The sequence below is a fragment of the Pelodiscus sinensis genome, chromosome 5, assembly GCF_049634645.1.
Source record: "Pelodiscus sinensis isolate JC-2024 chromosome 5, ASM4963464v1, whole genome shotgun sequence".
NCBI lineage: Eukaryota > Metazoa > Chordata > Testudines > Trionychidae > Pelodiscus > Pelodiscus sinensis.
The window spans coordinates 55,669,852-55,691,469 of record NC_134715.1 but is presented as its reverse complement, the minus strand read 5'-3'; the positions used below and the strand labels follow the sequence as shown (position 1 = coordinate 55,691,469).

Below are 21,618 nucleotides of genomic sequence, written 5' to 3'. Positions count from 1 at the left end.
AGGTCACACCTCTGATTGATTATAGCATCCTAAAAAATTAAGAGATCTATACATACACTAAGCTGAAATACGATACTTTGATACATTTTAATATACACTGGCAATAGACTGGAAACAATAATACAAATTTACAAACCTTGTAAGTATTTAGGCTCCATTTTCTCACAAGTTCCAATTTTTCCATTGCTGGATTCTTTACTTCGTCCGCTAGAACAACTGGTCCACTTTTCTGCTGCATTCTCACACTACCTAAACAAATAAGACAGAGGAAAATCTTTAGGGTCCATATTTTTCAAAAGTCAAGTATATAATTGCATATACAAAGGATCATGAAATGGCACTTACGTAAAAGCAAATTATGCATCTAACTAGATTTTCTGTAAATGACTGTACTAAGCAAAAAAAATGAAAAAAGAGCACAAAACTGCTTTTTAGAAAACAATCAGGCCCACAAGGATACATGCCAATATTGTCTTCCCTTTATTGTAAGTGAATAATTTAGTTAAACTAACTAAATTGAGTAATCCGATATGATAAAGTTACTTGGCTGTTTCTGTATAGAATTTTGACTACTAGCAGCAAGTAATTCAGATATTTGTTTCATTATTTAAACTGTTTTAAAACAGCAAATAGGCAAACTCTACAGTCCAACATTCTGTTGGAATTAGCCAACCTAAAAAACTTTTATATGCTACAAGTCACTGTTAATAAGTTACAGAAGTATACAAAATAAACCAAACCGCTGCCAAGTACAGGCAACTTAAGATATACACTAGTGTCAAAACAATATTTGTTAACATAAGAGTAAGAAATTCACATTGTTCTAGATTGTGCTGCTGTTAATTTTCACTAAGCATGTTGAGGCTAACAGAAGAATCTTAACTCTCTCTTACAAAAAAGTTAGTGTACTTGATAGCTTTATTAGGCCCTCAATCACAGAAACAGTGGAACTTATTAGTCCTCATTCAAAAATTGGCAAGGAAGAAACGCAATGATACAGTATAAAGGGTAACCATCAGAACACTATATTCAGTCCCAATTTTTTGCAGTTACCAGTCAGTATGAAATGTTACTCAAATTACACATTTTGAATAAAAAAGTTGATTCCCAATTTGTAAAAAATGTTGCTGCCATTTTGATGGCAGTATTTCCCATTGCCATACATGCACTGATCACCCAACTTATGCTACATGCTCTTTAGCTTTATACACATTAGCGATGTAAAGGGTTAACCAGTTACCTGCTAAGCATCACCTTTATTGGGTGATGCTTATGGGTAACCGTAACCAGCAGCTGAGCCCGCCATGCCTAGCCAAGCTGGAGCAGCCTCCCATCTGCACTGTCTATAGTATACACAGTACCTTTAAACAGAACAGCAAAATACATCTCCTGTCACCAAACGCAAGATGGAGTTAGTACAGAAATGTTTTTCTTCATGCTTTTAGGAAGTATTTTAGACATAGCTTAGATTTTTAACTCTGCCATTTAAAAAAAAAAAAAAAGGTATTTGACAGTGCCCCGTTCCCTCTTTTAGTAGAAAAAAGCAAGTTATGTAAGAAAATTTATTCATTAGGCTTTTGAATAGCATTCCAGACTGAAAAACTAAGTTATTAGCAGAAGACCCATAGGCATATTCAGAAGGCTTATTTAAAACGGAGAGAGAAAGAGAGGACTATCCCTGCATCTGCCACATTTTGTATAATGCAGAACACTGTATAATCACCCTAACCTTGCCAGATTATTTGTGAATAAGCGTTTGTAAAAACAGACTCCTGCATGTGTCTCCAGACATTCTTTTACAGCACTAAACACGGGTTTTACCTCTTAAAATAAAATAAACATTGTATAAAATTGAAGTGATTTATCCTCACAGTACCTTGCTGAGATAGCAAAGTATTCTCCCCATTTTAAAGGGGAAGAAACAGACACAAAGAGGTAAAGTAATTTGACTAAAGCCACAAAGGCAGAAGATGGCAAAGCGCAGTTTTGGTGTTTTGAACTCCAAAATCCATTCTCATAAGTGAAGTATTAGAATAATGCTCTTGTTTGGCTGGCAATGAGAATAAAAGCTTATACCATGACCTAGAGCACTTTTAAAATATCATATGTTTTTATGAAGTTGCATAGATTATACTTAATGCTTTGGAGCAGGAAAAGTTGTTCAGAAGGAAAAGCATAGGTTACTTTGCAAACTGCTGAATCCTTGAAGTGACAGAACCGCCAAAAAAAAGCAGAAATTACATACCTACCCAGTTAAAAAAAAGTCAAATTATTACAGAGAATATGAGTTAGTGTAACTAAAGAAGGTGTTAGTATAAGTTGTATAACTAACAAAGATGTTATCCAGTCAGGATTGTGAATACCTGTGGGAATAATTAAATCACTTCCCTGTCCAGCCAGTCTGCTAGCTGCTGCATTGCTAGGAGATATAATAGATGATATGGGTGATGCTGAGGAACCTGAAAAGGGGACACATTTAACCATGAAAATTCATCATCTTCTTTCCTCAGAAAACGTGTACTGTTATGTATAGACATAGCTTTTAATATTGGAGATATACCAGATCATCAACACAAAACTAGAATAAGTATCTGAAATAATTCAGAGACTTCTAGTACAGGTTGGATCTCCCTGGTCTTGCATCCTTGAGATCTGACTGGGACTGAATCAGGGAATTTGCTGGACCAGGGAAGGTTCCTTGCCACAGCCTCTCAGACAGCTCTGGAGAGCCCTCCTCACTACTCCCAGCTCCTGCCAGCCCTGCTGCCTGTGGGCTCCAGCCCTCACTGTCGTGGCCTGCCACAGGCTCTGGCTCCAGGCTGCACTGCTGCAAGTCCACCCTTGGCTCCGCTACTGGGGGCTGCTGCCAGCTCAGGCTGGTGGGGGCTGGGTCTGATCCCGGCTTAAATTCCAGCCCCACGGCGGCCCGCAGGCTCTGGCCCCACACTCCCACCGACTGCCCGAGGCTCTGGCCCCAGCTCCATACTGCCACAGACTTCTGGGTCTGCCACCAACCCCAACCCCAGTCCCATTGCCCCAAGCTGCCAGCAGTTTGATCTCCTGCCCTGTGGCAATGTGCAGGCTCTGGCCCCACTCCTGTGGGCTGCCCGGGGCTCTAGCACTGGCCCCGCACTACCATGGGCTGGAGGCTGCCTGGTCCTGCGCTGCAGATGCTGCCCTGGACTCAGTGTCAGTTTCACAGGCTGCAGGGGCTAATGTTGGCTCCAGCCCCACTGCTGCAGGTTTCTCAGGGTTGCCATCAGCCCCAACCCCTGCCCCGTCCTGCTGCTTCAACCTGACCCCACTTCTGGATAGCTGGCCTGCCACAAGGCCACCAGGCTTTCCGATTCAGAAAATCCGTGGTAGTGCCGGACCATGGATGTTGCCAGACTAGAGATTTTCAGTTTTGAGAGATGCAACCTGTAGTGATATAATTTAAAAGATACAGCTATTAATATGAACTCCTCAAAGTTATACTCCTGACTTAATCATGTGTTCTCTTTAAAAGAAATTGGCTTTATGACGGGAGGTATTCAACCAAAATGCCAGATATAGGGGGCAGGACAAAATGACTTTTATACTGTTCAATATGGCTGCTTTTCAACTGAAATCTTGATTTTTCTCATCTAAGTAAAAGTCACTATAGGTTGAACCTCTCTAGTCTGGCACTTTCTGGTCTGGCAAAATCCATGATTTGGCATTATTTTAATTAGCTGGATGTCCACTTATCATGGGTGTGGCCAAGTTTCCCATAGTCCCATAAAGTTTGTTTACAGCCACCAGTCCTAATTCTATGCTGCTATTTACTCTAATTTACCCCTAAAATGTCTTCTCTGAAGTAGAAGTATTGGTAATGTTGAAAGACAATACAGGTTGAACCTCCCAAATCTGGGACTCTCTGGTCTGACAACATCCAAAGCCCGGCAGGGCCACGGATGTTGCTTGACCAAAGAGCACAGGAAGCAGCAGAGAAAGACAACATGAGAGCTGGGGAGCTCAGACTGTGCCAGACAGCAGGTTGGGAGCCCCTGACCTGGTTGGGGAACTTCTGATGTCAAAGGAGCCAGGCGTGGCTAGGGAGCCCCCGCCTCGGTAGGGCAATCCTCAGTATCAGCTAGGCCAGGTGGTGCGGGAACCCTGGCCCCAGCCAAAGAACCCTCAGAGGGGCTGCCGATGGTTAGAGGCTCGGCCAGGGAACCTCCATCAACAGCAGGGCCAGCAGCAGCCAGGCAGCCCCTGTTGGAACCCCTGGAAACCCTGGGGGTAGCAGGGCCAGAGTGACTGGGCAGCGCCAGCCGAGAACATCCTGGCTGAAACTGGACTAGTGGAGGATGACAGGAGTGATTCCCTGGAGGCCCCTTCCGGGGAACCTGGGGGAACACCCTGTTGCAGTGAGTTTGCAGGGGCAGGTGGTCCCAGCTGCGAGCCTCAGGGGACTCTGAGGCAGCCTGTGGGCAACAGCATGAGGAGCCCCTACTAGGCCAGCATTAGGGGGGAAGGGCAGGGCACCCCAAGGAGAAAAGCCCAGGAGCAGCCAGCTAGCAGGGGAGCACTGACTTCCCTGGTTTGAGACAGTTCAGGTACTAAGGGTGCCAGACCAGGAAGGCCCAACCTGTATTAACCTCCAGTGGTTCGGCTAAATCTCTGGTTCAACATTGACTAGATCCCAAAGGTGCTGAAATAGAGAGGTTCAACCTGTATCATTATAATGCAATACTTATAACATTGAGGACTGATACTTGGACTCTGGATTCAGTTTCAATTTAAGATAAGTGGCTACAGGAACAGATTTTAATGACATGAGTAGCTATGTGTCTATAATATGCAGTAATAATGCCTGAGTATCTGAGATCAAGATTGAGCCATTGGGTTGTTTAAAATGTTAGCCCGCATGGCTCTTTGTCAAGAAAAAAAAAAGGCCTACTAAAAACATTAATTCTATTAAAAATATTCAATTATGGGCATCATCATGTTAACAGTAAAGTGCTGTGCTCTCAAAGCAATTATATGTATTGAAACAAGTCATACAGCCCTTGGCTGTATCGTCTTCCACATCAAGTAACCATATAAGAAAAAAGACAATTTAATTGTACAAAAGCAATCATGAAAAACTCATTTTATTTGCACAGGACAAAATACTTGTTTTGATGAGTGACTAAAATTAGGATTCTCCCTCCACCCCCATAATCAATCATCATGGTATTGCAAGTCAATTTTGTGTCTGGGCACATTTATTTTCACAACATTTTTTCAAGGCAGTGGGTCAGTGTATCCTTAGAAATCACGTACACTTTAATGGCTTCTACAAAGTTATATTTTATTCATTCACTAACATCCCGCAAGAACTTTTTAAATAACTGAAGCAATAATTAGCATATGTCCCTGTAGCATGGAAAATCTGTACACCCTCATTATTCCAATTGTAAGTCTAAAGTATAAATTTTTTAGCAACATCATTAATCTGCACAAAGTTAAGGCTGGAAGACATTTATTTAACCTGCCCTATCTTGTTACAATATGGTGATACATTATGTAAAAGCTGTAGTACCTTAGAAACCCAAGTCCCCAATCCTGCAACTGGATTAATGCAGGCATAAAAGATCTGTCCACAAAGATCCTATTACAGGAGCACTGGCTAATCATGGAATGTAAGCAAGCTAAAAACAACTAAGTTATCTTGGCTTCTAGCACAGAGTATTCAACGTTGCTTACACTTCATTGTTCACAATACTCTTCAATCCTTCCATCCCTGCTAATATTGCTTTCCCTTCCTCCTCCAGTGTTTCCTCGTTATATAGTCTAATGAACAGAAATCAAAGTTACATCTACAACTGCAAAAATTCACTCTCTCAGCTGCTCACTCAATAGTCAAATTCTCTAAATTCATGGTCTTATTTTATCTGGAGCAAAACCATATATAATTAACTTTTCATTCATATCCTGTTTCCTGTGCTCTTTATTATTTTCAGATAGTATATTAATTACTGGCTTGTTTAATAACTTTGCATTTCTCAAGGTTAGCTTTTAAACAAATCTATTCAAATTAAAGAACCCTGCAACTCTATGCTGAGCAAGGAAAATGGTGGAGCCATCTTCAATATGACCCAATTTTGATAGTAGTTTTAGGACTGATTCTTATGATTAGTGTTTAAAAACCTTTACAACATATATAATGCATCAAATAAACAGGAAACACATTAAGACTCATTGGAATATCTACTACAGAGGTGGGGAAAGAATTTCATTAATTCTATTTGCTTTAGAAAAGTAAAGTGGAATTATAGTTCAAATCAGTCCCACAATCAAATATGTTTACAACTTGAACACCACATTTAACGTAGTTCTAATTACATACAGAGTTTTTACTATAATAGCCTCAATTTTCCCTTCTTAATATAGCAGTTATGAATATGTCCATTGACTAGCATACATACATTTGTAACAAGAATTCTTTTATTAAGAAGTTCAACAATATTATAGAAAAGGAACTATTCAAATTAACAGCAGGCTAGTTAAAAAGTTACCTAATTTGCTAGGAGTTTTCATTAACACCCCGTGACAAGTGGATATCATTTTCTTATTTTAGCAACCCAGCTACTGAGGCAAACACACATTTCACACCTCAGGTATTCATAACATATCAGAATAATTACTATTTATGCTGAAATGTAAAGCAAGTACAGAGTTTGAAAAAAAATTTTGGTACTTCATAGCTGTCTTAAGAGACTATTCCTTTAAAAAAATGCCTAAATCAGGTATATTGTTGAAATTTAAAAAGCATGTAGACACACAAATAGTTTTTACCTTGAAATGGCCCTGCTTCAATGATTCCCTCTTTGTTGCTGTCAAAGCCATGAGATGTTATTTGGGTTTCCGAGAGACCAAGTCCAACTGGTAACGAACGTTTCAAATCCTTGGAAATATTTGAATAAAAGGGAAAATCCATATAAAAATCTACATAAGGAAACTTTTAGGCACTATAATATCTTTTCAAGTGCATCTTAAACAATTCTGTCTATAGTTTGGAACTTGTGTTATGGTGTCATGGCATTCTATTGTGATGTATTAGTAAGAAACTTTTTCAATACAAGACCTTGTTTTACAACATATGCTAAAGAAAACAGTTTGTATGTTCATTTTAAGAAGTATTAATTTGGTAAATATATGAAAAAATGGAAACAAAATGAAAAACAAAAGAAAAAACTTTTCCTTCCCTGATCAATGTCCTTACAGAAGAAAACATAAAAAAGTAAGTTCTAGGTTTTTTTTTAAATGGTTGAGTGCAAGATTAACACCTAGAAACTAAATAATTAATAGTAATTGATAATAGTTGAAAATTTTCCTGTTTTCCCAGTCTTCACTTAGATCTATACATTTTTCTGGATTGTGCATCGTTGCACTTGTTCTGTAAAGTGCCAAACATACAATGAAGCCATATAATATATAGCAGTTTTTACTCTAAGCACAACAAAAACCCTAATAAAATCCTTAAAGCTGGTCTGAAGTAGGAAATTTAGTATTATCCATGTTAACAAATAGGGAAACTAAGGCAAAAAGATAAGGATACTTCCCCAAAGCTATATAGTAAGTAAAATCATCATTAGAATATAGAATATCTTCCAACCTCACATTTCCCAGTTACGCACTACGTACAAATCAAAGTATTAAAAACAACAAGCAGAAGGCACAGTGTAATAATTCCATCATATAAGTAATCTATAAGTAGATTACATAATCAGAAAACCTTATTGCTGACATAAAATTCTGATGTTTTTCTGATCTTAGCAAGGTGAAAAAAAATAGATCATAAAGCAACAGATGAGCAATATCTGAATTATGCAGAGAAAAATTTCTTCAAGATGTTATTTTGGGGCATATACCATAACTACTTCTATTAAAAGTATTAACACTGAACACTAAGAATTTATTATCTTTAAAACCCAAATTATGTTTTTTAATATTTTACACTAGTCAATCTGCAAGTCCATGGAAATTGATTCTCAGGTATGATATTACTTAAAGGCCAAATCTGGCAGTTAGAATGCGGCTCTAGATAATTCCCTGCAGTATAAACCAACTATCAGAAAAAAAGAAAAGGGAAACCTAAAAAAAACCAAAACCACATACAAACTCCAGAGTAGTAATAAAGTATCCTTAGAAGAAGAGAGACTATTCTTTCATTAAACAAACCAGAAACCCTGATTATTATGTTATTTATAAAAAAAACCAAACAACAATGTGAATAATTTAACTGCAGTACTAAAGAAGGAAAATAAGTACAGCAGACTTCCGATAATCTGGCACCTTTGGGACACAGGGGGTGCCGGATTATCAGATATGCCGGAGTATCGGAGGTACTCCGGCAGGGGGGCTGTGACAGGTCTGGGGGGGGGAGGGAGAGGGAGGGTCGGGCGGGGAATGGCACAGTGTGGGGCAAACCAGGTGCTGGTGAGGAGCAGCGCTGCAGGACCAACCTGGCAGCACCCCAGTTGCTCTGCCCCACAGCTTCCCCAAGTCCGCCGCTGGTCAGTTTCAGCAGCAGCAGCAGCAGCAGCAGCAGCGGACTTGAGGAAGCGGCGTGGAGCAGCTCCAATTGTCCGGCTGGCTGGAGCACTTCTGGGTTCCAGTTGGTGCTGGACTATTGAGAGTGCCAGACCACTGGATGCCAGACAATTGCAGTTTTACTGTAGCATCTTCATCATAGACTGCTTCTTAGGGCATGTTTACACATACAGTGTTGCAGAGGCACAGATGCATCAATTCAGCTGCATCACTGCAGCATGTCTGGTGAAGATGTTTTATATCAATGGAAAGTTCTCCCATGGGCACAATAAAAACACTTCTGCTAGTGGCAAAAGCTATGTTGATGTGAGAAGCTAGGCTACATCAGCACTTAGGTCAGGGTAATTTGTCTCTTACTGCTGAACAACAAATTCTGTAGATATAGCCTACATATGGACACTAGGCTCCTACTATAAGCCTTTGTATTTTAAGCTGAATTTCTAAAGGCTCTCAACTCCAGCCCTCGCCACACCATCTGCCCCATTCTACACACAAAGATGTGGAAGCCAAACCACTGCTTTGGGTCCCTAATTAACTAGGGTGCCTACTAGAGCTGCAATTACTTCCTGTGAATGTAATACAGTATACTGAAATAAACTTAGTATACAGACATATATTCAGTGTAAAGGCTATACAGTATTTCAGGGCTACTCAACTTTGGAAGCCTCGGGGCTCACAATGATACTCACAGCACATGCTGAGGGCCGCAACTTAAGTGTGGTTGTACATCCATGCAAATATACATGCAAATATAGGTAAATAACTTCTTTGATGCTGATGGGCATGAATACAAAGATTAAGGCAAGACTACACAATACGCAGGCCCCATTAAGTCAGTTATATTTCCACCCATAAGACAGCATTTTAAACAAGCAATGCCAGTCCAGGAATTTAACTACTAAAATGCATGTCAACAGAAGACCGTTATATGAGTGTTCCCACCTACAGCAGGCGGGGAGCAGAGTGAGTCAGGCTGGATACTAGAAGCAAAAAAGGACAGGTGCCCAGGAGCTTCGTCCTGGATTCCCAGCAGGGCTGACATCCCCATGAGGGAGTCCATCTTTCCATGCGAGATAGAGGCAGGGCTGCCCGGACACGCCACTGGACCCAAACGTGGCCAGTGTAAGCTAGTCGGCACCTCTCAGGCTCTGCCCACAAGACTAAGCAGCCAGTACTTTTCACAATGCTCTGGTGCTCCCAGCACCTCTTCCCTGGGGGATAGAAATTCCAACACCCTGAACCCATCTGTTCCAGCCATCCTGTCCACTTACATTTTTTAGTGCTCACCCTGCCTGGGAGATGCCTTGCCGTTGTGGAGTGTATTCCCAGTGGAGGCCATGTTCAAAGGATCCCACCTGTGGGCTGCGTGTTGAACCCCCGTGTAAACCCAAACCGCACCACAGGCTGGAAGCAAATGGGCCGCAGGCCGTATGTTGAGTAGCTCTGCAGTATTTGATTGTAAATCAACATGTCTTAATGGCAATACTAATGAATGGCAATCAACTTTTATAAAGAAAAATAACTAAAATGTATTAGTATTAACAGAAGAATAAAATCAATTATATCAGTGTTCATGCTTGCCAAATTAAATCATGATTAAAATTGGTGATTTAAAAATCAGTCATCTCTTACTGGAGGGTGTTGGTTTTTTTTGTGTCGTTTAAATAAACTGAAGAGGTGTTTATACTGGACATACGAGTTCTTGCACAAAAACATGGGTTTGGTTTTTGGCATATAATCTCAAGCAGCTAATTATGATTTATTGCACTCACTCCTAAACAGGAAGGCTGCCAACAACCCATAATGGTCTTGATGAACAGATTTATCACTGACAATTAATATAGAAAAAATTGAGATAACATGGAGAAAAACTGGAAAAAATGAGAGGCATAGTATGTACATTCCTATTTACAACAGTAGAGAAATGATATGCAGGCTATATGAGATGCATTTATGAAGGGTGCAGGAGCAAAATAAGTAGCATTGATATGCATTCTGTCAAAAGCTTATTACTTGGTACAATTAGGGCAATGGTAAGGAAATAACCTAATTTTAAAAGAAAGTTGTTATGCTTTGTTTCGAGTTTTTTGTTACTCCTGGGACAGATCATTGGACTACAAAAGAACTACTACCAACTTCATGCAGTGGACCTTCAGTTTCACAGACTCTTAGGTCTGGGTCATGTAGTCCAGTCTCCAGCACTTATGGAAGAACCAAATATTATCGAGTGGTTCAATCCTGACAAGTGACCCCAAAACAGTATTTTGGAATCTGCTGCATTTCTCTCTAGCGCTTCACCGGTACTGCTGCACAGCTTTAGCACTTACTGAAGGTGCTACCTACCTATTCAGATAGGATTTTCCAAGTTATAAGGATCTAAAAAATACAAAAGGTACCTAGTGGGATTGCTGGGAGTGCCTAACCTTAGGTACTCTTAAAAGTCCCATCAGGCATCATTAGGTGCCTAAGAATATTGTAAATCTGACCCCACATCCTTTCAAGTTTTTAGAATGACTAGAGCTCATCCTCTTCCACCTGATTATTATTTATCGATTGGAAGAAGAAAACAAGCAGCCCTGCTTTTTTCAACTCCCAATTTGCTTTTCAAATTTGCTTGAACTAGTCCAAATGAGGAAACTACTCTCTGCACGGAAACCAAAAATAATTAAGGCAAGAGCTTTCTGTACAACTGAAACTACTGATAATTGCTGAAAAGTAAATACTGGCATTTTCTTCATATTAAACTGAAAGTAATAAATGCTTAATTAATGAAGAACATGATTTTTGGAATAATTAATCAGCTTGAGTTGGTTAGAAAAGTCAGATTTTCTCCCCCCATACTGGTTCTGTACAGTAATCAATAGTGCCAATGTGGAGACCCATGATAAATCATCAGACAGTATACTCCAAAATATAGAATATCGACACCACCAGCACTGAGAAAGCAACATGGGTCACTAAGGAACATGATCCCCCAGGCTTTGAAGATTCACTTGTTGCAATGCAGTCTCAAAAAAACCTGTTTCGACAAGTTAGCATGAGAACTCTTGCTGCTTCTTGGTTAGTATCAGAGACTGCAGTCAGTCTGGAGTCCCATATGCAAAAGAGAAGTTACTCACTTTGTGCAGTAACAACAGTTCTTCGAAAGGTATGTCCCCATGGGTGCTCCACTGTTGGGGACTACAAAGCAGTGATCAAATAGATAGGTGGCAGAAGAAAGGACCGCTGTGGCTACTGAAAAGCCAGCTGATGCTTGCGGAATGATGGCACAGTGTCTCACAAAGGTGTGCTCAGACGACCAGGTGGCCGCCCCACAAATGTCCTTGAGTGAGACAGTCTTGTTGTGTAGGGAGTAGCAATGAGTAGCACAAGAAGATATCAGCTTGGAAACACACTGGACTGAGATGGACATGCCTTTGGAATGGTCTGCAATGGAAACTAAGAGATGCTGCAATTTACAGATGTCCATGTCCTAACAATGAAAAAGGCAAGGGCCATCCAAACATCCAGAGTGTGCAGGATTGCTTCCTGGTGGAAGGCATGAGGTTTTGGGTAGAAAGCTGGTAGCACGATTATTCCATCTCAACAAATTTATGGGCATACCTTCAGCAGAAAAGTGGGGTGAGGCCGTAGAGTAACGTAGTTCTTCGTAAAAACTGTGTAAGCTGGGTCTACCATAAGGACCCCAATCTCACTAACACTGAGAACAGAGATAATCAAAACTAAGAATACTACCTTCATCAAGAGTAAGATGGAGGGAACAGGTCGCCAAGGACTCAAAGGGAGGTTGAGTGAGAGAGTCCAAAACTAAGTCCAAGTCCCATACAGGCGGTGATTGCCTGTATGGGAGGTTTAAGTTAAGGAACCCCCTGGTAACAGGGTGTGCGAAGACAGAAAATCCATTCACTGGCATATGGAAGGCCATAATTGGAGTAAGGTAAATTCAATTTGCCTCCGGGCACACCAGTCAGAGCAACACCTCTACTTAGAGAGGCAAGTGGCATTAGTGATATCACTTCTGCTCTGTAGAAGGACTCCCTTTACCTGATCAGAGCAGAGTGCTTCACAGTCCTGGAACCAGACAGGAGCCACACATTTAGATAAAGAGACCATGGCTGAGTGTGTATGATCGCATTCTGGTTCTGGGAGAGCAGGTCGTAACAGTCTTGGAGAAGGTATGGAGGTAGAAGAGACATTCGGTGGAGGTATAGGTCTGTCTGGAGCTTGAAGGGGCTATAAGAATAACTTGACACCCATCCACTCTGATCTTGTGCAGAATCCTCAAGATGAGAGGAACTGGAGGAAAAGCATAGTGGAACAGAACGCTCCATGTCATGAGGAATGCATCGCCGGAGACCTCAGACCTATACCAACTCAGGAACAGTACTATCGGCACTTGCTATTGCAGTGGGACGCTAAGAGGTCTACTAGGGATATCCCCACCATTGGAAGATGGAAGCAAGGATGTGGAGATTAAGCTCCCACTTGTTCATGAAGAACTGTTGACTGAGGGTGTCCACAGTAGTGTTGTTCACACCCAGATGACATGAAGCTGTGAGTGTGACAGAGGCGGATATACCAATTCCATAGCCAAATCACATCTATGCATAACAATCAGGACCGAGTCCCATCCTGTTGATTTATATAAACCCTAGTGGTCATGTTGTCAGTCACAATGGAGACTCTGTGGTTGCAGTTACAGGAAGCAAAATGAATGCAGGTGTTCCACATTGCCATGAGTTCCAGCAGGTTGATATGCAGTCTGGACTCCTGTGGGGACCACCTGCACTGAGTTAAGTAGCATCACAAGTGGGTGCCCCATCCCAAGAGGGAGGCATTGGTTGTAAACTGGACAGAAGGTTGCCATTAGTGAAAGGAGACCCCACAAGAAGGTTTTTGGAGATCATCCACCAGCATAGAGAAGCGACAACATGTAGAACAGAGACCATTTTGTATAACTGATACTTGAAGGGGAAGTAGACCAAGGACAGCGAATGTTGGAGGCAATGGAAGTGGAGGTGAGCATGCTGAACTACGTAGGTAGCTGCCATCATGTGCCCAATAAACTGCAAGTGGGTGAGAACTGCCATGCTAGGACTCACCAACACTATGACAATCAGGTCCTGCATGGCCTAGAAGCAGTGATGTGGTAGGTAGGTGCGAGCTGTTAAGAGTCTCCAGATAAGCGCCTATGAACTCCAGAGACTGGGCTGGTTCGAGTGTGGCCTTCTGTTCATTTATTAAGAGTCCTAAAGCCTCAAAAAGTTGCCTAGTGACTTGCAGAGACTGTCTCTGCGCGTGATGGACGCTTTATAGGGCAGCTGTCCAAGTAAGGGAAAATAACTCCCATCTGTGGAGATAAGCCATCATCACCGCAATGGTCTTCGAAAAAACCCTGGGAGCAGAGGACAGACCAAAGGACACAATACTGTATTGGAAATGGTCTAATCTTATGGTAAATCAGAGAAATTGTCTGAGCGGAATGAATGATGACGTGAAAATATGAGTCTTGAAGTTCAAGGGCTGCAAACCAGTCCCCTTTGCCCAGTGCCAGGATAATCACTTCAAGATTATTTTGAAATGCTGTTTATGCAGGAATATGTTTAATCTGCAGAGAGCGAGGCTAGGTCTCCAATCCCCTGTTCTTTTCTGGGTAAAGAAGCAATTGGAGTAAAATCTCCTGCTCCAGTATAGGTCAGGGGCCCTCTTGATGGCTTCCATGTGTAATAAGTAGTTGACCTCTTGTTGTAGAAGTTGCTTATTAGAGTAGGTGGGAAGTTTGGGGGGGAATAAGATAAGGGGGATAACATATCCCAATCAGATGATCTCCAATATTCACCAGCCTGTTGTAATAAATGCCCATTGGTGGTAAAAGGGGCGCAAATGGTGGGGAAAAAAAGGTTGATATACTGTTGTGGTACTAGAACAGAGGAGAGGTCAGGCAAATCCTCAACCAAGTCCCCAAAACTGATGCTTAGACAAGTGGAGAGCTGAGAAGTGGCTCTGGAGGGAGTGCCTCTTCTGTGCTCGACCTGGAGGGGCCTCCCTTTGTCAATGGCATGCTGTATGTCATCTGCAACAGTATGGAGGTGTATACATGCCCAGTGTGTGCAGGGTTGTGCGCAAGTCTTTGCTGCTATACAGTACCTTACCTGTCCTGGCAGCGAAGGGTTCTGTCTTGATTGAAGGGCAGGTCTTCGACCTTGCCCTGGATCTCTCTTGGGCTACCAGAAGCCTGGACCCAAGAAGCCCTGTGTATCACTATGGAGATCACCATAGCATGAGCAGCAGTGCGATGTGCAAGGCAGACTGAAGAGCCGTGTGGGTGATAGCGTGGCCCTTCTGGATTACGAACTTTATTATAAGATGCTTGTGGTCCAAAAGATGTTCCATAAGCTTTGAATAATTGTCAAAGACATGGCTCGCCAACAAGGCCGAATACTTGGCGATGTAGCGTTAAAATATGGTGTGATGGGCCATCCTCGGCCTGCACTCCGGACAATGGGGGGAGGCGGGGAGCAAGTGGAGCTGCGGGGGAAGCGCCCCAGCGGCAAGGCGCCAACATGGCAGCGCAGCGAGGCCGGAATCTGCCTCCGGGGAAACACCTCTGGGGAAACACCGCCCTCGCCCTACCGCCGAGGGGGGCGGAGAGTGACTGCCCGGACACGGCAGGGAAGAGCCCCACGTCACCGGAAGGGCGGGCCCTCCGGGCAACGTCTTGGCTGGCGGGCCATTTAAAAATGGGTCACTGCCAGCGTGGATGGGGGCAGCCGCCACAGCCAGCGGATGGCGGACCGGGCCAAGAGGCCACCAGGAGCGACCCCCACGGCCGACGGACGGGGAGCCCCCGCTGCAGAGCGGCCCCTCGCCGGAGGTGGACGGCGCGTCCCAGACTCCAAGCAGCCCAGGAGAGCCCCTGTGGAACACAACAGGAGTGACGGACACCCAAAAGGTCCCCCAGACACCAACCGGCAGAACCACGGTAGGCGCAGGGGCACTAGAGGGCGGGTCCAGGGGGCTCTTAGAGGGGAGGAAGCAGCCCGGGGCTGGGCCTTGGTGGCGCCCGTGGACGGACGTGTTTAGGGAGGAGGGCAGGGGCGATGGCAAGCCCCCGCACTTAGGGCCCCGGGCTAGGACCCGGTGGAGAGGGCGGGCCCGGGTCCCCCTCCCCCCTCCCTACACACAGCCACATGCCCTGCTATATGGTGAGGCGCGTTGTTGCTAGCAAGCCAGGCAGGCAGGGTCGGAGAGACTAGCCCCGAGGAGGGGTCTAAGACTAACTCTGGGTCCTGGACCCACTGGCCAGGGAAGCAGGACAGACAGCGGGTTCGCTGAATCCCCCTGACTCGGCAGAGAGGGGGTGATTGCACCCAACCTACTGGCCCCAGGACCGGGAATCCCACCCCGGGGCCAAGCCGATGGACGAAAGGGTTCGCGGAGCCCCCCCGCCCGACCGGCCGGTGGGTCATCGCACCCTGTTACTTGTCCACACATGGCTGATGAATACATCTTGCAGCCAAATAGGTCCAGTGATTTATGGTCTTTATCCTAAGCCATGGCTTTGAACTGTGGCAGCTTTGATTAATGGTGGATGGCCGTCACCACAAGGGAGTTTGGCTGAGGATGGGAGAACAGAAAGTCCACATCTGTGGCTGGGACAAAGCACTTTGTGAGCCTTCTTGTTGGCTGGGGCAGTGGGTAGAGTAGTGGGCGGGGGTGGAAGCCAGGGTCTGCCAGATCTCATCCAAGGCCTCCATTATGGCCTCATCAATGGGAAGTGTGATCTTAGTGTGCAGCGTCAGCTGGAGGATCTATAGGGGATGATATTCCTTCTCCTGTAGCTCCTGAAGAGGTACCTCCTGGTTGATAGCTACATGTTTCAATAGTTCCTGGAACTGTTTAAAATCTTCAGCATGGGATGGATCTGTAGGGATGACTGCTTCATCTGGCGAGGAGAAAGATTTGTGTGCTGGAGAGGTGTCAACATGATGAGGTTCATTGTCATTGAGGTTTTGGCTCTCCTCTTCTTCCAAGTCCTTGGAAGGAGGGGCACTAGGAGCCTGTGAGGATGGAAGAGGTGGTCTTTTATTTAGCAGGAGTAGAAGGAGCAGTGGAACACCTGGGAAAATACATCCAGGGGTCCCATGGCAACCACTGCATCGGGTACTGCAGTGGAGGATATGGCCACTGCACAAACCCATGGAGGTTGGTGAGTGATGTGGTCTGTCTCTGCAAGCTAGTGGGAGAATCAGAGAGGAGTGCTGAGATGAGAACACACTCTTGCAATCATCAAGATCACTGCACACTGACAGCACCAGAGATTTCAGGAAGCCTAGGGAGTCCCTTGAAGAAGGCAGCATTGGTGACCTCTCTCTGAATGTGGAACCATAGCAAAGAAAGGCTCTGCAGCAGTAGGCACTGAAGCATAGCGATCTGGTCTCTTCAGTGCAGAGCGATCAATGCTGCCGTCTTGTCAGTCAGTGCCAATGAGTGCAGTACTGGTGGAGGTGGCATGGGTTCTGCAGGTTTCGGGCATTGTACCTTTGGTGGAGTCTTGACTGGTGTGGAGGATTTCGCCTGTGCATTAGCCAGTGCCAGTACTTTCACTGGTACCAATGCTTTCTCTGGTTCCTGTGTCTTAGTCAACAACAAGGTTGATCATGACAGTGTCAATGAGTGTGACTGGTGGGACTTAAGAGTCTGCACCGGAAAAGGTACAGGACTGGCTGGTACCAGAGGTCCCCACACTGTCTCATGCATTAAGTCTGGCAGTTGAAGACTTACTACTGGAAGGCTCGAGCTGGAGAAACCTCCCATTTGGCAGCTGGCTTTGCCAATGGGGAACCAGCTTGCCTCTTCTGGGCCCTAGGGGGCTCAGGTTGGGCTGAGGAGGCATGAGGCTTTGAGGGCCATAACGCCTTATCGAAGAGCAACATTTGGAGATGGATTTCCCTGCTTGCCGCACTCTTATGGTGAGACTACAATGAGCACAATTTCAGAGGGAAGTGAGAGTCTCCCAGGCATCAGATAAAGGAGAAGTGGCCACTGGATTTCAGCATTGGGCACCAACAAGTATCCCAGTTTTTAAAACTGGGAGAGCCCAGCATGGTGCCTCCCATGGTCATCTGGCCGCCTCTTATTTCTTCTTTCTTTCAAGTAGTAAGAAAAAAACCTATGGAAATGAAGCTAACTAAGCAAAACAAGGGAAGAGCAATCCAAAGGGAAGCAAAGCGGCCACAGCCTAGTTCCTTCTTCCCATTTTTTGTTTGGTCAGTTGGTTATTTGGTTTTTTTTTTTTTTTTAAATGATCTGAACAACAAGAACTAATAAAATGAATCGTGTAATGAGTGAAGTATTTTTTCTACTCTGATCAGAAATGCTGAGGAGAGAAGCTGAGCTCCATCTTGTGACCGAGGGGGGTAGCAAAGGAAATGAGGAAGGTCAGGCTGCGTGCATGAGGTGCAAAGGCGCAAACAACATGAGGTGCCTACCGCACATGCACGATCCAATCAGCTACTGCTATGCTATGCTATGCAAACTTCTGATCTGTGGCGCCGGGACAATCCGACACCAACAGAGGACCATGCATGGGGATATCACTCCAGGAAGAACCTTTGTTCTTTCCTGCCTTCTAACCCAAAGAGGGGGATTAGAGGGCTTGGAATGCTTAACAGCATGAGGTGTTTCATGACTAGAAAATCTCCCATGTTTTAGAGTGGCGACTCTTGCAGCCAGGACCACACATACAAATATTTTGTTAATGGGCTCCATGAGTTCTCTTTGTGCGCTTAGGAAAAGGTCAAATGGCGTACTTGATAGTGATTAGGCCAACATAGCAGTCTCACAAGCAGGACAAATTTTAAAACCTGGAGACCTGTTCTGGGTCATTGGCCTACTCCTTAGTACTCGGGTGAGAGTCAAACAAAAAAATGTTTCATTTTTATACCAATAGACTTAAAATAGAGCATACCAAAAACTACACTAACAATAATTCTGATCTAAAAACTATGAAGAAACAGAATTACAGTGACTTGTTATCATGGGCAGCGAGGAGGAATGGAGTGGTGTCTGCAGCTGTTCTACCCTTTCTATCTTTGTTGTGGGAAGTGAGAGTACGCAGAGTAAATTCACAGCCCCAGTTCGCACTGCTGGCTAAAAAGATTCTGGGCTCATGCATGGGGAGCATAAACCTATGTGGATAAACACTGGAACAAGAATGAAAGTTCTTAGTATAAAACAAAAACTTATTAATAGAATATACTTCATTCAATACTACATATATTTGTACGTTTTGTTAAAATCAAACATGGCTAAGAAAGACATTGTGAAGTCACAATGTTCTATATATTTCATTCTCAGCAAAATTCATAATTTTACAAGTGCCAGAACTGAAAAGTGAAGCTAGACTTTGAGAAAATATCAAGCTATGGTTTAGTGGGGTTTTTTGGTTTTGGCTAATACAGTGAACCCTCGCTACTTCGCGGTTCGACCATCGCGGATTCACGACTTCGCGGACTTTTTTCATTACATTATGTATATACGTGAATCCGCGATGGTCGAACCGCGAAGTAGCGAGGGCTCGCTGTATACATGTTAAATATACATGTCCCTACTTCGCGGATTTTCAACTATCGCGGTCGGGTTTGGAACCTATCTACCGCGATAAACGAGGGTTCACTGTAGTTTAAGTAGCAAAGAGATTCCACAATCAGAACTTGATGACAATTTGTTGATTAGAAATTAAGTTGACAGGACAGTACCTGTAAGAAAGTAAGTGTGGAGTGAGGTGCAGGGGTCAGGGCAGGGGCTTGGAGGGAGCTCAGAACACAGGACGGGATGTGGGGGGAGATGCAGGAATCAGGATAGGGGGATAGGGATGTTAAGGACTAGTCAGCTAGTCGACTAATCGATTCCCCCTCCTTTCTTGTCTATCAGATAGAGGCAGCAAAGGGGGAGGAGGGAAAGAGGGAGAACTTCAAAGGAGGAATGCGGAAGTGCCTATCAATTACTTGAGGGAAATTCCATCAACTAGTCAATTAACCATTACCTAACATCCTTAGTGTGAGGAGAGGCTCAGGGCAGGGGGTGGTCTCAGTGCAGAGGGTTGGGGTGTAGGTGTACTGGGGAATGCTGGGGGCCAAGGTGCAATTTAAGGAAGCCTGGAGGGGGATGAAGTGCACCCCCGCCCCAAGATTTATATCAGGATGCTGCGTGCTGTTTGCCTTCATCACTGTCAGGGAAAGGAGGAAACCACACAGTGTGGGTCACTGACTCCTTTGGCCCTTCCCCTCCCTACCCAGCAGTGGCTCCCAACGCGGTGCCCGTGGGTGCCATGGCGCTTGCCAGGACATTTATGTGCACCCACCAAGTGACCCAGGCTGGCCCAAGCCATTCTTGCACCCCAGACCCCGGGTGCGCGGCGCATGTGCAGCTCCGCCCTGGGCCACGTGCGCACAGCGCATACATGGTGCCAGCCCCAGAGGTGCGACGCATGCGCGGTGCCAGCCCCAGGGGCGTGATGAAGGCGTGGCCCCACCCCCGGATGCGGAGCACGTGCGCGGCCCTATCCCAGATGTGCAGCGCGTGTGCGGCTCCGCCCCCAGGCGCGTGGCAGCCCCAAAAGGTTGGGGACCACTGCAGTAGGGAGACAAATGCATGTATGCTGTATGCTTTCCTCTTGCTCCCTAATAGGAAGGAGAACAACAAGCAGCATTCTGATACAAATCTCAAGGGTTGGGGGGTTTCAGCCCTCCTTAAAGCATGTCCTTTAGGGCTGGTGCAATCCCAGACCAGTGGGGGAGCATACCAGGCCTGCTCCTGTAGACACATTAAGGGCAGCAGTCTGCTGGAGAACCCAATGAGCATGTCTGGAGTGCCCCAGCTGGCCAGCTCACCAAAAAGAACAGCTTTATTAAGAATGCGTCTGAAGCAGTGATATTGTGCTATAGGCTTTTATTTTGGATGATAGTTCCATTACTGACATTAGTGTTATTGCCCCTCAGCTAAAGCAATATTAAATTGTTTCCAAGGGAGGCTATGGAATACCCATCAGCAGGGGTCTAGGTATACTTAGTTCTGCCTCCATGCAAGGGGCTGGTTTTGATGATCTCAAGGTCCTTCACAGCTGTGCATTTCTATAATTATCCATATGACCAGTTGGGAGATAATCACAACCTACAGGCCATATGGAGATGCTTATGATAGCTTTTAGAACATTAGACCTGCCAAAATGTTACTCTGTGTGTCCAAACAGTAACTTTAAGTAAAAAATAACTTCCACATCACCACATAAGGGTGGGACAACTAGATTTTAATACTATGGATGGCATATTTTCAAGATGATTTCACAAGATTGGAACAATATGACTTAGTCCAATCATCTTTTGTTACGGATATTGACTGGGCTGTTTCTTTTCCATTTTATCATTTCTTATTCTCAAAATGTAGGGCTGGAATGGACCTCCAAGTCCTACATTAGTCCATTCCCCTGAGCTGAGGAAGCCCATGTAAACCTAGACCTTGCCTGACAGGTGTTTTACCAATTCTTAATGCCGGAGTTTCCACAACCTCCAATGAAAGCCTATTTCAGTCATCTTTTGTAAAATTAGGCATGCCAATTTTTGTAACATTCTCTCAAGTCATATTTTCCAAACCTTTTATCCATGGGACTTTTTCCAATTTGTTGACATCTTTCCTAAAGCATGCTGCTCAGAACTGGACACAATACTCCACGGCTGTGTCTAGACTGCATCCCTTTTCCGTAAAAGGGATGCAAATTAGACACATCGCAATTGCAAATGAAGCGGGGATTTAAATCCCCCCCGCTTCATTTGCATAAACATGGCTACCGCTTTTTTCCGGCTCGGAGCTTTGCCGGAAAAAAGCGCCAGTCTAGACGCAGATCTTTCGGAAATAAACCCTTTCCCGAAAGATCCCTTATTCCCATGTTTTACACTGATGTACCTCTTAATACATGTAGAAAAGGCTAATATTCTCACAACTGAAACATGTCACATATTCGATTTATTATCCACTATAGTCCCCCAGATCCTTTTC

General features: G+C 44.3%; 1 protein-coding gene across 6 annotated transcripts in view; it reads right to left on the bottom strand.

Annotated features, from left to right (window-relative positions):
* The window catches only part of ARFIP1 (ARF interacting protein 1), an 85,412-nt gene that overhangs the window by 32,097 nt on the left and 31,697 nt on the right, over positions 1-21,618 (bottom strand). For 3 of the 6 annotated variants that reach the window (XM_075930060.1, XM_075930059.1, XM_075930061.1), the window contains 3 exons: positions 6,805-6,913; positions 2,364-2,459; positions 137-249 (listed from right to left, as the gene is read on the bottom strand). In XM_075930060.1, coding sequence (XP_075786175.1) covers positions 137-249; positions 2,364-2,459; positions 6,805-6,913 — 318 coding nt within the window. Of the gene's footprint in view, positions 1-136; positions 250-2,363; positions 2,460-5,712; positions 5,735-6,804; positions 6,914-21,618 lie in introns of those variants that run through there. The other 3 variants (XM_075930063.1, XM_075930062.1, XM_075930064.1) reach the window with 3 other exon arrangements.